General features: G+C 46.7%; 1 protein-coding gene across 4 annotated transcripts in view; it reads left to right on the forward strand.

The window, feature by feature from the left end:
• Positions 1-11,490, forward strand: part of ELAPOR1 (endosome-lysosome associated apoptosis and autophagy regulator 1) — a 68,795-nt gene extending 57,305 nt beyond the window's left edge. For 2 of the 4 annotated variants that reach the window (XM_065875815.1, XM_065875812.1), the window contains 11 exons: positions 978-1,083; positions 1,351-1,488; positions 2,483-2,746; positions 4,037-4,210; positions 6,764-6,944; positions 7,246-7,342; positions 7,814-7,915; positions 9,143-9,269; positions 9,347-9,525; positions 10,049-10,214; positions 11,198-11,266. In XM_065875815.1, the coding sequence (XP_065731887.1) occupies positions 978-1,083; positions 1,351-1,488; positions 2,483-2,746; positions 4,037-4,210; positions 6,764-6,944; positions 7,246-7,342; positions 7,814-7,915; positions 9,143-9,269; positions 9,347-9,525; positions 10,049-10,214; positions 11,198-11,266 (1,603 nt within the window). Of the gene's footprint in view, positions 1-977; positions 1,084-1,350; positions 1,489-2,482; positions 2,747-4,036; positions 4,211-6,763; positions 6,945-7,245; positions 7,343-7,813; positions 7,916-9,142; positions 9,270-9,346; positions 9,526-10,048; positions 10,215-11,166 lie in introns of all 4 variants that reach the window. The other 2 variants (XM_065875808.1, XM_065875820.1) reach the window with 2 other exon arrangements.
• Positions 11,491-14,807: the final 3,317 nt, after the last annotated feature.

Consider the following 14,807-nt stretch of genomic DNA (forward strand, 5'->3'; position numbering starts at 1 on the left):
AGCCACAGCGGTTGCTCAAAAGGTTTCCCTTCCCTTAATTTACATTACTCAGAGCCGAACAGCTATATCCCATGTTTATGAGGTAAGCAAACTTTTTAGACTTTTGGGAGGTAACACTCCCCAAAGTACTTTTCAATTTGCAAATATGATTATAGCAGTAAAGCACTTCCTCACCCCACTTATCCCCCCCGCCATCTCCACCCATCGGGCATGGCTATCTCTTTCTCCAAAGAAGGACCAGCCTGAGAACCTTGTTAAAGAAACAAGTTGAGGGCTTCCCTGGTGGCGCAGTGGTTGAGAGTCCGCCTGCCGATGCAGGGGACGCGGGTTCATGCCCCGGTCTGGGAAGATCCCACGTGCCGCGGAGCGGCTGGGTTCGTGAGCCATGGCCGCTGAGCCTGCGTGTCCGGAGCCTGTGCTCCGCAGCGGGAGAGGCCACAACAGTGAGAGGCCCGCGTATGGCAAAAAAAAAAAAAAAAAAGAAAAAGAAACAAGTTGAAGTACCTGCTAATTCGATCCAGGCAAAACCCCACTATCCCTGGGAGAGAGCTGCTGAGCGAATGCAGACAATTGACGTCTTATGATAGCGATGATTCTCAAACTGTGACGTGCACATGAGTCACCTGGGAATCATGTGAATGCACAGATTCTGATTCAGTGGGTCTGGAGACCACACTCTGCTTGTGAGGCTATACAGCATTTTACAGAGCACTTCCACATCTGTTAACGCCTTCGGATCTTACCACAGTGATGGGAGGTAAATAAGAAAGATTATAACCTCCGTTTTACAGATGAGGAAACTATAGTTTGTCTAGGTCAAGTTCACACAGCTAGGGTGGCAGAATTGGACTTAGTCTATGCTCTTTCCAACATACTCAGAACTTAATCCTGTCCCCCAGCAGACCCTTTGCTGCCATCTGGGCTCTTCAATAAGCACTGTCTGCCTCTGGAACCGACTTTTGATTTCTGCCCCACAGACCTCCACAGTCAGTGATGGCAGACACAGAGAATAAAGAGGTGGCCAGGATCACGTTCGTCTTTGAGACCATCTGTTCTGTGAACTGCGAGCTCTACTTCATGGTGGTACGTTTTCCTTTCTTTGCCTGCTTTGGGGCTTCCAGGGACTATTGGGAGGGCTGGCCCCTCTGCCCTGTCAGGGTATCAGCATAACTGACACCCTTGCTTACAGTGATTTCGCAGAGGAAGGGCCTGACTGTCTGTCAGGGACTGCACCGTTTAATATGGGTCTAACCCACTGTGATGGCCTCCAGGATGGCAGCGGTATGGGCATCCTCTCCCCACCAGCCACCCAGCCATCATGCCTTCTTCATTTATCTGTCTTGGGTTCAGGGTATGAATTCTAGGACCAACAGTCCCGTGGAGACGTGGAGAGGTTCCAAAGGCAAACAGTCCTATACCTACATCATCGAGGAGAATGCTACCATGAGCTTCACCTGGGCCTTCCAGAGAACCTCTTTTCATGAGACAGTAAGCTCCTCCCCTTACTCAGATGCTCAGCACCCAGAAGAGACCTCTGAACCTGGAAGGATTCCTGCATTAGCTTAAGTATGAGGTTGGGCTTCAGAATCCAGGGATTAGAAGACTCCTAAGGAGTCAAGCAAAGAACGCCTATTCCAGCCCCTGAGGAGCACCTAGCCTCCGCCAAATGACTCCAGGAGAAAATGACACTCTAAACTCCCAAAATTACCTGTCCCTCCTCAGCAGACCTGCACTGAGTGGTTCCTGACCTGGTATACCCTGTTCAGTCCTGCTCTATTTTTTTTTTTTTTTTTTGCGGTACGAGGGCCTCTCACTGCTGTGGCCTCTCCCGTTGCGGAGCGCAGGCTCCGGACGCGCAGGCTCAGCGGCCATGGCTCACGGGCCCAGCCGCTCCGCGGCATGTGGGATCTTCCCGGACCGGGGCACAAACCCGTGTCCCCTGCGTCGGCAGGCGGACTCTCAAACACTGCGCCACCAGGGAAGCCCCTGCTCTTGTTTTTAATAATAATAACGCCGGTTTTGTTGTATTTTCTTAACTCAAAATAATGTAGGTTCATTGCGAGAAAACTTAAAAGATAGAAATAAGCAAAAAGAAGAAAATCCCCCATAATCCTACTACCCAGAGATAACCCAGTTAACATATGAAGTATCTCCTATACAGTCTTTATTTCTCCACAAATACTTTTTTTTTCTTTTATAAGGAAAAAAACTGCTTTTTTAAAAAATATGAGCCTCTACTGCATATTTCCCCATGGTACTTAATATTTTTATATGTCATTTAAGTTGTTCAGTCTTATTTTAAAATGACACAAAATGTACATAAAGAGTTACTGTTAAGTGAGTAAAAAGAATAGGATGTTTCTAAAGATTTTTCTCAAGTATCACAGGATAAAAAATATTAAGTCATACTCTTACTATTTCCAGAGCACTCAATTGCTCCTGCTCAGAACTTGGCCCACTCTCCTCTTGTCTCTGTTTCCAGGGAAGAAAGTACACCAATGATGTCGCCAAGATCTACTCCATCAATGTCACCAATGTCATGGATGGCGTGGCTTCCTACTGCCGTCCTTGTGCCCTGGAAGCCTCTGACATAGGCTCCTCCTGCACCTCTTGTCCTGCTGGCTACTATATTGATCGGGATTCAGGAACCTGCCGCTCCTGCCCCCCTAACACAATCCTGAAAGCCCACCAGCCTTATGGCGCCCAGGCCTGCGTGACCTGTGGTCCAGGAACCAAGAGCAACAAGGTGCTAGCAGTTGGCCGTACATCCTAACCTTGGCCCTCTGAATGGGCCACCTCAGAGGGTGCCGGGTCCTGGGTGGGGTTCTTGAGGGGCTAATACCCAAGGACCCCCCACCCCAGTATACTCCCAGGTTGTCATCCTAGACGACACCCATCCAGGCTATGACCATAGATGGAGAGTTCTTAGCTGTAGTGGTTGGTTTTCAGGGTCTGGGCCTCAGTCATGAGCGAGTCTCATCTTCAGGGGATGGGTAAGGGAGATCTGTGACCATCTGGTCCAGAGGGTTATTTGACATCTGTGCAGAGACCTGAAGGGAAGGAGTAGTGGGACTTGTGGCTCAAATTCAGCCTACTTCAGTCCAGCCTGTTATCATGGGAATTTGCCTCCTCTTCGTGGGGAGGGTAACCCACCTTTGCTGGGACATATGGTTAATTGGCATATTGCTGTCTCCTTTCCCAGGGGTTTCTTCTAAAGTGGAGCAGCAGTGCTGTTTCCCCCATGCACTTCCTGAATCTAAGAAAATACTATGACCAAAAGCTCTTAGTTATTCATTAATGCTTTTAAGTGAACTTGAATTTTACTAATCACAACCACATGGACACACATTTGTAAGACATTGTTTACACAGTCTGCTGATGCTGCTCGGTTTAGCTGTGCAATAAGTGCATCAATTCTGCAGACCCCTGGCAACCTCTTTGGGGCACCCTGGACTTTTGCGGCAAAATTCCTCCCCCAGGGCTCCCTCTGCTGCCGTGGGAGGGATTGACAGTTGTGTAAGGCCGCTGCTGCCTGGGGACCTTAAAATGAGCAAGAAAGGGATTTATGGCTCAGTTTCCTACAGAGAGCCTGGGAAAAAGTAATCTGGGGTTCAGTGAGTTTTAAATGGGGGAGGGGGACCAGGCTTGTAGCTTCTCTTCTGCCATCTTGGACACCCTTCTTCCAGTTAGCACCTTGTTGTCTTTTGCTTGAAAGTAAGAAGGGCTATCTCGTGTCTTGAGAGAGTTTTATAATCTAGGCATAGGAACGAGGCTACAGAACCTGATCCAACTACCTACTGAAAAATAAGAGGTTTCGGTTTGTACATCATATATGTGCTAATAATTGAATGGCAAGATGTACATAAACCACACTAGCCCCTGTTTTGCATCTTTTAATGCCCACTCCTAATCCATACTTCCTCTTCTCTCACCCTGCGTGGGCTGGACCAGGCTGGGGAGAGTGACTGCCACTCTCCGTGGGGCCTCCTCAAGGCCCTGCCTGCGCAGCCTGCCTGATGGACCCCTTTCCCCTCAGATCCACTCCCTGTGCTACAATGACTGTACCTTCTCAGTCAGCACTCCGACCAGGACTTTTGACTACAACTTCTTGGCTTTGGAAAACACCGTCTCTCTGGCTGGAGGGCCAAGCTTCACTTCCAAAGGGCTGAAATATTTCCACCACTTTACCTTCAGTCTCTGCGGAAACCAGGTAAGCTGTGCAGGTACTGACCATGTGAGAACGGAAAGGGGGCACCAGCGGATCAGAGGCCAGAGGACACGGGAGGTTCAGATCGCAGAGGACTGGGGAGATTCAAAGGTATTTTAATGATTATTATTGTCCCTGAGGACTTTCTCCTCTAAAATCAAATCATCTGGATTATAAACATTTAGGAAAACGAACGTGTTTAAAATAAGGTGTAGGGAATTCCCTGGCGGTCCAGTGGTTAGGGCTCTGTGCTTTCACTGCCAGGGCCCGGGTTCCATCCCTGGTTGGGGAACTGAAATCCCACAAGCCGTGTGGTGCAGCCGAAAAATTTTTTTTTAATTTTTTAAAATAAAATAAAATAAAATAAGGTGTACATTTACTCCTCCCTGACCTTTATTCTCTCAAAATGATTATATAAAAACTATGCACATACATCAACTATACTTCAATTAAAAAAAAACTATGCAGGAGAAAGATTTTTTTTCCTTAAGAAAGCAGTCTTCAGTAATCATGACACTTGCCTTTCATTTTCTAGAGGCTGAATAAAATAAATGACTCTTTATTTCATCTACATGTATCTTTGCTGACAGTACATGTTACCATCAGCATTCCAGGCTGCTGCAAATATTTTGGATGCAAAATTCAAAGGCAGAAATGTAAAGGATAATCACACCACCACTGCATTTGACTAAATTACAAACAGGCCAGGATTAGCGGTTGGAAAGCTAATTTCAAATGTTGCAAAATAAAAAGCGTCTTGAGCATTTAGCCTGTAACTGTGTGTGGAAGTTAGGTCTTTATACCACACAGCTTCTACCCAACTTCTGCAGCATGCAAAAAAGTTGATTTGTGTTTATAGAGAGAACATGCCAAGAAATAAACTAATCTGTGAAAGATTAGAGACAGATGTCTCTGTCTTGTTTTTAAGAAGTCTTTGAAGATGTTAAAGCCTCAGAAGTGACAGTGATAACTCAGGAATTGAGACTGATTAAAGCAAGCCCCATGCAGCAAAAGTTTCAGTCAGTGAGTTGGGAGAGAGAAGATGGGAATTTGTGGAGTCTGTGAGTTTTCTTTTCTTTGCTCCCTTATTCTTATATAATCTAAAGGTTCCTTTCTGTTCTCATGTTCTTTACCTATTTCTTACAATCTTGAAAATAAACTGAGATACCAGATTTAGCAACTTAGCTCTATTTGTAATAAAATTTATCATACTGAAAACCCTACATTCTAAACGCTTGGTCCACTTAAATTTAAAATATTGAACAAATGATCCTATATTAGCAAACATGTTATATATTCATATTTCATAAATTTGAAGAATTATTTATTTATTGGCTGTGTTGGGTCTTCATTTCTGTGCAAGGGCTTTCTCTAGTTGCCGCGAGCGGGGGCCGCTCTTCATCGCAGTGCGCGGGCCTCTCACTGTCGCGGCCTCTCTTGTTGCAGAGCACAGGCTCCAGGCGCGCAGGCTCAGTAGCTGTGGCTCACGGGCCCAGTTGCTCCGCGGCATGTGGGATCTTCCCAGACCAGGGTTTGAACCCGTGTCCCCTGCATTGGCAGGCAGATTCTCAACTACTGCGCTACCAGGGAAGCCCAAATTTGAAGAATTTTTAAAGGAACAGTATCTCAATATCTCTTCTATTACAAAATCTCGAGGAAGGAGTTTCAATTCCCTCCATCTTCCAGAGTTCTATTCAATACAGTATGGGTTGTTAAAGACTGGAGGAGAAGCAATCTTTCTTCTGTTGATAAATATTTTATTTATTTATTTTTTTGCGGTACGCGGGCCTCTCACTGCTGTGGCCTCTCCCGTTGCGGAGCACAGGCTCCGGACGCGCAGGCTCAGCGGCCATGGCTCACGGGCCCAGCCGCTCCGCGGCCTGTGGGATCTTCCCGGACCGGGGTACGAACCCACGTCCCCTGCATCGGCAGGCGGACTCTCAACCACTGCGCCACCAAGGAAGCCTGATAAATATTTTTAAATGGAATAGGGTCCAGTAGATCCTAAGATGTCCTACCTCAAGGCAGGGAGAGGGCTAGTTATGGGGTCTGTTTCAACCCGCGGGACACTCTGGAAGGTGCTTCCAAAGTAAGTAAGGTAGAATCACAGCTCCAAGGAAGACACAGAAAGGGAATGGGAAGCAGGCCAGAGGTCCAGATAAATTTCATGGGATTAGTTACACATTTCAGTATCTGCCTAGAAAACTGACTAGGATAAGGAAGGCCCTTAACTGGTGAGCTGGTAGATTAGATCTCCAAATCAGTTGCCACCTTCACAACAAGGCTTATATAGGGCTCCCAGGTGACTCCAAGGAAACAAAAGACTGGGGATCCCTGAACCAGAGTTCCGGAAACTAGGACACCTAGGCCTTTTTCTTAACTTTTTTATCTTTTAAAATCTGTCTTGTAATTAGAACTGGGATGAATCGTTCCACTGCAACACACTCTTAGAAAGTTGAAATTTTAGACATGGAAAAACTGTTCCCTGTTCCCTTCTGGGAGTTCTTCTGTGATCACTTATTCCTTCCTACTTGCTCCCCACATCCCCCTGCCCAGGGTAAGAAAATGTCTGTGTGCACTGACAATGTCACTGACCTCCGGATTCCTGAGGGTGAGTCAGGTTTCTCCAAATCCATCACAGCCTACGTGTGCCAGGCGGTCATCATTCCCCCGGAGGTGACAGGCTACAAGGCCGGAGTGTCCTCGCAGCCTGTTAGCCTCGCAGATCGGCTTATCGGTGAGTAACACAGTTGCTCTCGCCTGTCTGAGCATGTCTGTAAGAGAGAGTGAGCCTACCAGGCTCTGAGGTAAAAGGCCCCAGGTGAGGGGCCCAACCTCCTGACCTCTGTTTCCTATTCCATCCTGGGGTACGAAATGCCCCTGCGGCCACTGACAAACCTTCGGTTCACCCTTTCATGAGCCACTCAAGGATGTGATGAGATGAAGGAAGGTGGGATGTGGACAGGTACTGAAAGAACAGAAGTGGTTGCCAGCTAAATGCTACTAGTGAGGACTAATTAGGAGCTCTAATTTGGCAGGGGTGACAACAGATATGACGCTGGACGGAATCACCTCCCCAGCTGAACTTTTCCACCCGGAGCCCTTGGGAATACCGGACGTGATCTTCTTTTATAGGTGAAAATGAGAGGCCAGGCTAATGCAAGTGAAACCCAGGGCTCCTCTTGCAATCTCTGTGGTGTCCCTCCCTCTCTAGCCTCCTACTACTTATCAAGCCAGACCACTTTTCCAAGGTCTAGCAGACCTGCCCAGCAATGAGCACTGAAAGCTGTGATTTCCCCATCCTAGCTTCTTGGGTATTCCTGGGGCAGGTCTGCCCCTGGTGGCAGGGAGGAATACTGGATGACCTGTGGCGGACTACCCTTCCTGCCTAAGGGAGGCTCCAGTGTTGTGCATCTAGCCTTTCCTAGACCAGTGCATTTCCCCTTGACCAGATCTCCCTGACCCCAACACTCTCCTGTGTGTCAGGCCACAGCCCAAGTCCAGACTTCCCCAGTGAGGGAACCGTTCCATGTTGACTTTACTTAGTGGCTCTCCAATGACACAGATGAGTGACTCGTTCCCCCACGGGGGCTGCTTTCTCTGCAGGTCCAATGATGTGACCCAGTCCTGCAGTTCTGGGAGATCAACCACCATCCGCGTCAGATGCAGTCTGCTGAAACCTGCTCCTGGAAGTCTGTCGCTGCCAAGGTAAAGGGACGTAACAAAGTCTCCCTCCCTTGGCCTCATAAACCAAACAAGAGTAACTGCAAAAGAGTTTCTGCAAAACAAGAACCAAACAAAGAGTACTGCAAAAGAGCAAAAGAGAAAACCATGTGAGATCCATTAATGGGTTCTTGGGGACACAGTCATGGCTCCAAACCCTCAGTCTTTAGATGTCAAGAATGGAGCAGAAGGAAGAGTCAAAGCTACCCTCACACTCACAGACCATTATAGGGGCAGCTGCCTAGCAAAGTGACGAACTGCTGGGGCTGAGAGCCAGATTCGATTCCCCTCCTCCACTTACCAGCTCTGTTATGGATACAATTCTTATCTTCTCTGGGCCTCTTCTTCCTTATTTGTAAAATGGGGATAGTAATAAATTCCCTCAGGGGGCTCTTATGAGAATTAAATGAGATAATGAGACTTGAGGACTTCCCCAGATGTCTTTCTCAGATGTGGTTACTTCCTATTATCTTCAGGATTAGTAAAGGTTTAGGGAATCCTAGGAATCTCTCCACAGCTGGAAGACCCTATTCTGAGTTTAATAGCTGAGTGCACTAAATTGAGGACTCCTGAACTAATTTGATTACAGTACCCTTCCCCCGCCAACCTTCCTTTTTTTCACATAACACTAACATCTTGAGGGGTACCAGTCTTGAGGAAGATGGTTTGGGAAATGCTGCTCCTAGACAACAACTGATCAGGGAGATGGGGAGCCCAGCAGCACATTTTGACCCAGCAGTGGTGTCAAAGTGTAAGATCGCTATTCTTGTTGCAAACGTTACAGTAAAGTACACTGCAGACAGCAGTGACCTGAAGTTCATTCCTGAACCCTGCCCCCCACCTCCACCCTCTGCAGGAAGCTGCATGTGACTTTTGCAAAATGTCACATGTCCATGGGTTGGACAGGAGCTTCTGAGGGGTTAGTTGGGCAGCTATGCTAGAGCTCAGACAGCTTACATTAGTTCTCATGGGATGTCAGCAGAAACAAACGGGCAGAGGGTGGGAGCCCTGGTGAAGGCCAGAAAGGCCTCTTATCATCAGGGAAATCGGAGAGCGATACCTGGGTTAAGGACTAGTTGGAAGGATCCTGATGGAGCTAACAGTTTGGCAAGGAGAGGACAGATCAGGCAAGTTAGGAGGTGCCAGGACTCCAGCCAGATCTTCCCAGCAGTCCTGCGAGTGTGCGCTCATGTCTCCTTTCTGCTCTGCTAGCACATGCTCCGATGGGACCTGTGATGGCTGTAACTTCCACTTCCTGTGGGAGAGCGTGGCCGCTTGCCCACTCTGCTCGGCTGCTGACTACCACGCTATCGTCAGCAGCTGCGTGGCCGGGATCCAGGTAGGCGTCTCTGCTTGGGGACTTCCCAGGAGACAAGGGAATGTGATATCTGAGTTCCTTGTTTTTCTCCCCGATAGAAGACTACTTATGTGTGGCGAGAACCAAAGCTGTGCTCGCATGGCATCTCCCTGCCTGAGCAGAGAGTCACCATCTGCAAAACGATAGACTTCTGGCTGAAAGTGGGCATCTCTGCAGGCACCTGCACTGCTATCCTGCTCACCGTCTTGACCTGTTACTTTTGGAAAAAGAATCAAAAGTATATGATGGGGTATTGCAGTTTGGGGATGGCCAGGATTGGATCATTGAGCTGGGAAGAGAATATCTGAGAGTATAAGTTCATGGGGCTATTCTCTGGCGTTGGCCACAGTCCCTGTGACTCTGGCCAGAGATGTGTTGAGCCACTTATCCAGTGTACGCCTTGGTTATCCTGACTCCTAAACAGGGATGGTATCACATGGCAGTCTGTGAAGGGCTGTTAGATTCTCAAAAGAAAAGCAAAGAGAATTCTTAATTTGTTATTATTAATGATCAAAATAATGACTTTACAATTCCATTATTTCTATTAAGCTTTGAGATCACAGAAACACCTTTACTTGAGGAAAAAGATCCCTGACTTGGGAGTCAGATTCCTTAGTTATACGCCCAGCCCAACACCATTTTGCTGTGCTTCAGTTCCATTACCCATGGTATGGGAATATCTCTTTACAGCCCAGCCTTTCTCCCTTTCCCTTTTATTCCACATTTTGGTGTCTTGTCTTTCCCATCCCCTTGTTTCATAGGCTAGAGTACAAATACTCCAAGCTGGTGATGAATGCTACCCTCAAGGACTGTGACCTGCCAGCAGCCGACAGCTGTGCCATCATGGAAGGCGAGGATGTGGAGGATGACCTCATCTTCACCAGCAAGAAGTCACTCTTTGGGAAGATCAGATCATTCACCTCCAAGGTAGGGAGCCTGGCCAGTGCACTGAGGTCAGCCTGGAGGGCTGGAGAAGATACCAGTCCTAGGATACTGAATGACCCCACACTGTTCAGGGACCACTACTCTGCTCCCCATCCTCCATACTATTCTATCCCCCCACCCTGTGAATCCTGGCTTCTGCCTTCTGTATTTCCACACCAATACTCTTTCCCCTGGGGCCCAGGGCTGCTATTGACTAGGCTCCTTCTCTCCCGACATGCACTCCAGTGGATGGACTGTTTGGGCCTTTTAACTTCCAGAAGTATTGAACCACCCATGTTGTAAGATTCATGACCCCCTCCCCCCTGCCCTTCTTTTTTCTTTCTTTCTTTTTTTTTTTTTTTTTTGGAGGGAGGGGAAGAGGTGATCTCTAGGATCAACTTCCGATAGAAGCGCGGCTCTCCTTTGGCCATTGGAGGGTGCTGTCCCACGGATGTCTGGCCCTGGGCCTGGGGCAAGCAGAGAACATTCAGGCAACTCTTCCAGGGCCACTGCCCTCTGCAGTCCCACTCTGCCAGTGCCCACAGCTCACTGCTGCCCTGAACCAGTTCATCCAAACCGGGTGGGGAGGGATGGCGAGGAAAGGAAGGTGGGGAGGTGTTTACTTGGCTGAATCTCATTCCCTTTGTGCTGATCTTCCAGGGTGACTCCCTTGGCTTCCTTAGACCTTGAATTTTTTTTTTTTTAACTAATGGGAGAACAATTTATCCTGGGACGCTTGAGTCTTTCTGGAACTTGTAGAATTCAACACAGATGCAGAGCAAGGGGTTTTAAAGATATTTCTTACCCTCTGACTGGCTGAAGGGAGCAAGAAGAATAGAGGATATCTTAGGTCCATGTTTCCACAAAGCCACTGAAAGCAGGAATTTCGGGAGGGTTCCTTCTGTCACCTATTTTCCATTTCCCTCCTTTGTTCCCCAAACTTGCCCACGTGCAGCAGCCAGCTCCCGTCACCGTCTCTCTTTCAGAGGACTCCTGATGGATTTGACTCGGTGCCACTGAAGACATCCTCAGGAAGCCCAGACATGGACCTGTGAGGGGCGCTGCCCTGCCTCACCTGCCTCCTCACCTGGGCGCATCACCTTGCAAGCCTGTGGCAATGTGGGTGCCAGTTTCCTGCAACACCCACTGCTGGAAATCTCTTTGTTGTGGCCTTATCAGAAGAAGTTTGAGTTTCAGATCTTTGTTTTTTTATAGAGTACCCAAACCCTCCTTTCTGCTTGCCTCAAACTTGCCAAATATACCCACACTTTGTTTATATATTACTCCCTCGCTTGCATCTTGTTTCCCAAAATGGACCAGCCATTGGAGCCATAGCTTCATCTGCTCATGTTTCTTATAGCTCTGGAACAAAAGTATTTCTCTCTTTTTAAGTATAGAAACTCCCTCCCCTGTCCTCTTACTTAAGGGCACAAGCAGCTGGGAGTCTCCCAGATCATATGCCCTCAGCTCACGATCTCTTTAGGAGAGAGGCTGGGGTGAGGAGGGTACTGGCATCCCCTGATGAACCATCTTCACGGATGCCTGGATTCATCTCTCCTGGATAACCAACTCAAACTGGTATAGTGGGTAGGCTGAGGGCCAGATGAGTAAGCCCTGGGTAAGAAAGGGCTTGATAAGCACAAAGAGGCAATAAAGGAAGGTTTTATTTTGTTTTTTTAAACTGGGTACTTCATTCCCTTTCCTTGAGTAAGCTATAACTATTCTCACTGGAGCCAAAGGAAAATGTTCATTGAGAAAATGGGGAAAACCCTGATGGATCTATTCTCCCCGCAACCCACTGCGTTTTGTTTTGTTTTTTTTTTTTTTACCTCCCACCATCTCCCTATGACACTAAAGGGAACCAGGTAAGCCCCAATCCCAGATGTTCTAGCTTTATTCTCTATTTGCTTCTACCCAGAAATGACAAACATTGCCAGTGAGGAAAATTCCTCATCCTTGAGTGCCCCATTCCTAGAGGCTTGGGCCATATTAGGGAACAGGTGTGTCGTATTTTGAAAGAACACAAGGAAGTCAAGATTTTAATGGGGCCCTACTAGAGAGTCAGCCCACAATGGGATGGACCTGAGGTGGCCATGATGTCTGCTTCTAAACTTAATTCATCTGCTCAGCCACAGAATAAATAACCTCAAGCCTAGCCAAGAAAGGCATGGACTTGTAGCCCATGCACCAGCAGTGAGTAGATCCAGATCAGTCTTCAAGGAGGAAACACTAGGGGAGTTGGACAAGGTGTTCACCAAACTGGGAACCCTTGCCCTTTCATGCCCCTGTCCTTCCCTTCCTCCTGTTCTCATTTCCTTTGTGTGCTGAAAAACTAAAAAGACTTCTGCCCCCACCTTCTCGCAGCATCTGTTTTTTTTTGTTTTGTTTTTTTTTTTTTTGCAGCATCTGTTTTGAAAGGTGAGTAAAGTGAATGTCCTCTGTGCCCCTTTTCTCCACTCTCACAACAAGTATAACTGATGAACTTTAAGTAGCTAGAAATGGTAAAACCAGAGCAAGAGTTTAAATTCTCTTTTTCTTTCTACTAATGGCTATTCTCCTTCCCTCACTGTCAGGCTAGAATGACCATCCTTGTTCAAGGGCCCTGTTTCCCATGGTTTGTGCCTGTCTCCTTTCTCAAGTGACCATTTGGTGACCAGATGGTAGGTAAAGAATGGAGACGGCACTTGTAAGTGGTTTGTCTGCCACATGATGGTTTGCTGATGTGATTGGCCACTGCTGCCTTGGCAATGGTCTTATGAAAGGGTCAGTGAGAATTGGAACCCTGCTGTAACTTCTGGCCAACAACCGTATCACTGAAGACAGGCAGTCCCTTTGGTTCAATAAATCTAGAAGCTTTTCTTTGGTATCTAAATTCTCCCTCCTCCTGTGGGATTCAGGCTCTCAGAACCTGTGGCCATGCTGGAATTTCTCCCAGTGGATGCAGATAGCCAGCTTCCAAGCTCCAGCCTGAAGTTTTCTGTAGACTCAGCAATACCCCGAGCAACTGCCTTTCCACCAAATAAATTTCTTTTGTGACAAAGGCCATGGAAGAGTCTTAGACTATTCTAGAATCACTCAGAAAAAGTACATACCCCACTGACTTCTTTATTCTGACATCATGAATCTGAGTGCCCCTAGAGCAAACTCAAACTCTATTGACTTAGTCATAATATTTTAAGGATCTCCTTTCTACGCCCCTTAGTGTACCGACTTCTGCAGATCTTCCCTGCATCCTGCCAGGAACTCCTGAGTTATGCTATCGGGGTCACCTGTTGCTCCCCTAGCAACTTAGACACATGTTAGATATTTTTTAATAGCTCTATTGAAGTGTAATTCAAATACCATACAAGTCACTCATTTAAAATGTACAATTCAATAAATTTTAGTATACTCACAGAATTGTACACCCATTACTACAATCAAATTTAGAATAGACACATGTTATTTTATATGGGAAAAGCTTTTAGCAAACTAAGGCTCTAGCATTTTGCACAAGCTATTGGAGGAGGGAGTGTGGGCTCAGGAGACAAAATACTTAAATCCCATTTGGTTACTTAGATTCCGAGAACACACATATAACTCTCATCATGTAGGTGTCACCTGTATTTGGCTGGGAGTACAAATGAAGATTGTGGTGTATTCAAGGACAGGGATTTCTTATGCCAACAAAACTTTTTTTTTTTGTTTCACTCTACATTAAAGATAAGACTGACTATATTTATACAACAGAGACTTTGTAATGGATTTTTCAGCTTTGTGAAATCAAGTTTTTGTCTCATCAAGACTGGGTGGATTTCCTTTTTACTCTGTATTCCAAGAGTTTGTAGATTGTTAGGGGATGGGTATCGCATGTCACACTTTTTTGTGAAATAAAAACATACCTTTCAGCTGTTTTTCTTGAACATAGGTTGGATGGCTGGATGGGTGAGTGAGAAGTGGTAAATGTCCTTGAAGCTTAAACTGAAGAGAAGGATTCTGGAACCCCAGAGTGACAGAGAAAAGAGCATACTTGGGAGCAATAGGGACCTATGCTAGAAGCCTCTCACCACCTGCTGAAGAATCAGCCATCAATCAAAGCCTCAGTTTCCACAATAATAAAACACACCTGATGATGCCCTACCTCCCAAGATTGGGTGAGGATCGAAAAGGAGAACACATAAAACACTTGGAATGTCAGTTCCATTCCGTTCCAGTTCAGTTTTCCCTTGCGTGGCACTGAGGCCAGCCACATAACAATGTGCCTACAAAGACAGGTAAAATTAGCTTATTTGGGTATGACATGGATTATTATGGACTAGATGTGGATAAAACCCTAGAGGACATCAAGGACCCACCATTTCCCAGAGCAGCTGGATTTTCCTGCTTCCGTGCTTTCCTTCACTCTAGTTGAGGGCACTTAATCTCCTAAAAACAATTCCCTCAGCTGATTAGTTGTGACCCAAATTTGTTTTGACTGGGTGGTACCTGGGTTTTACTGGTGGTTAAATATTTTAAATATCACCCCTGTTACAGGATCAAATCTAAACTCTTAAGAAGGAAAGTAGGAAGCTCACATTACTTTGGCATTTCTGTGTGTCAAGCCTGGACTAAGTTCTT

This window comes from Phocoena phocoena, chromosome 1 (assembly GCF_963924675.1).
Source record: "Phocoena phocoena chromosome 1, mPhoPho1.1, whole genome shotgun sequence".
Lineage (NCBI taxonomy): Eukaryota > Metazoa > Chordata > Mammalia > Artiodactyla > Phocoenidae > Phocoena > Phocoena phocoena.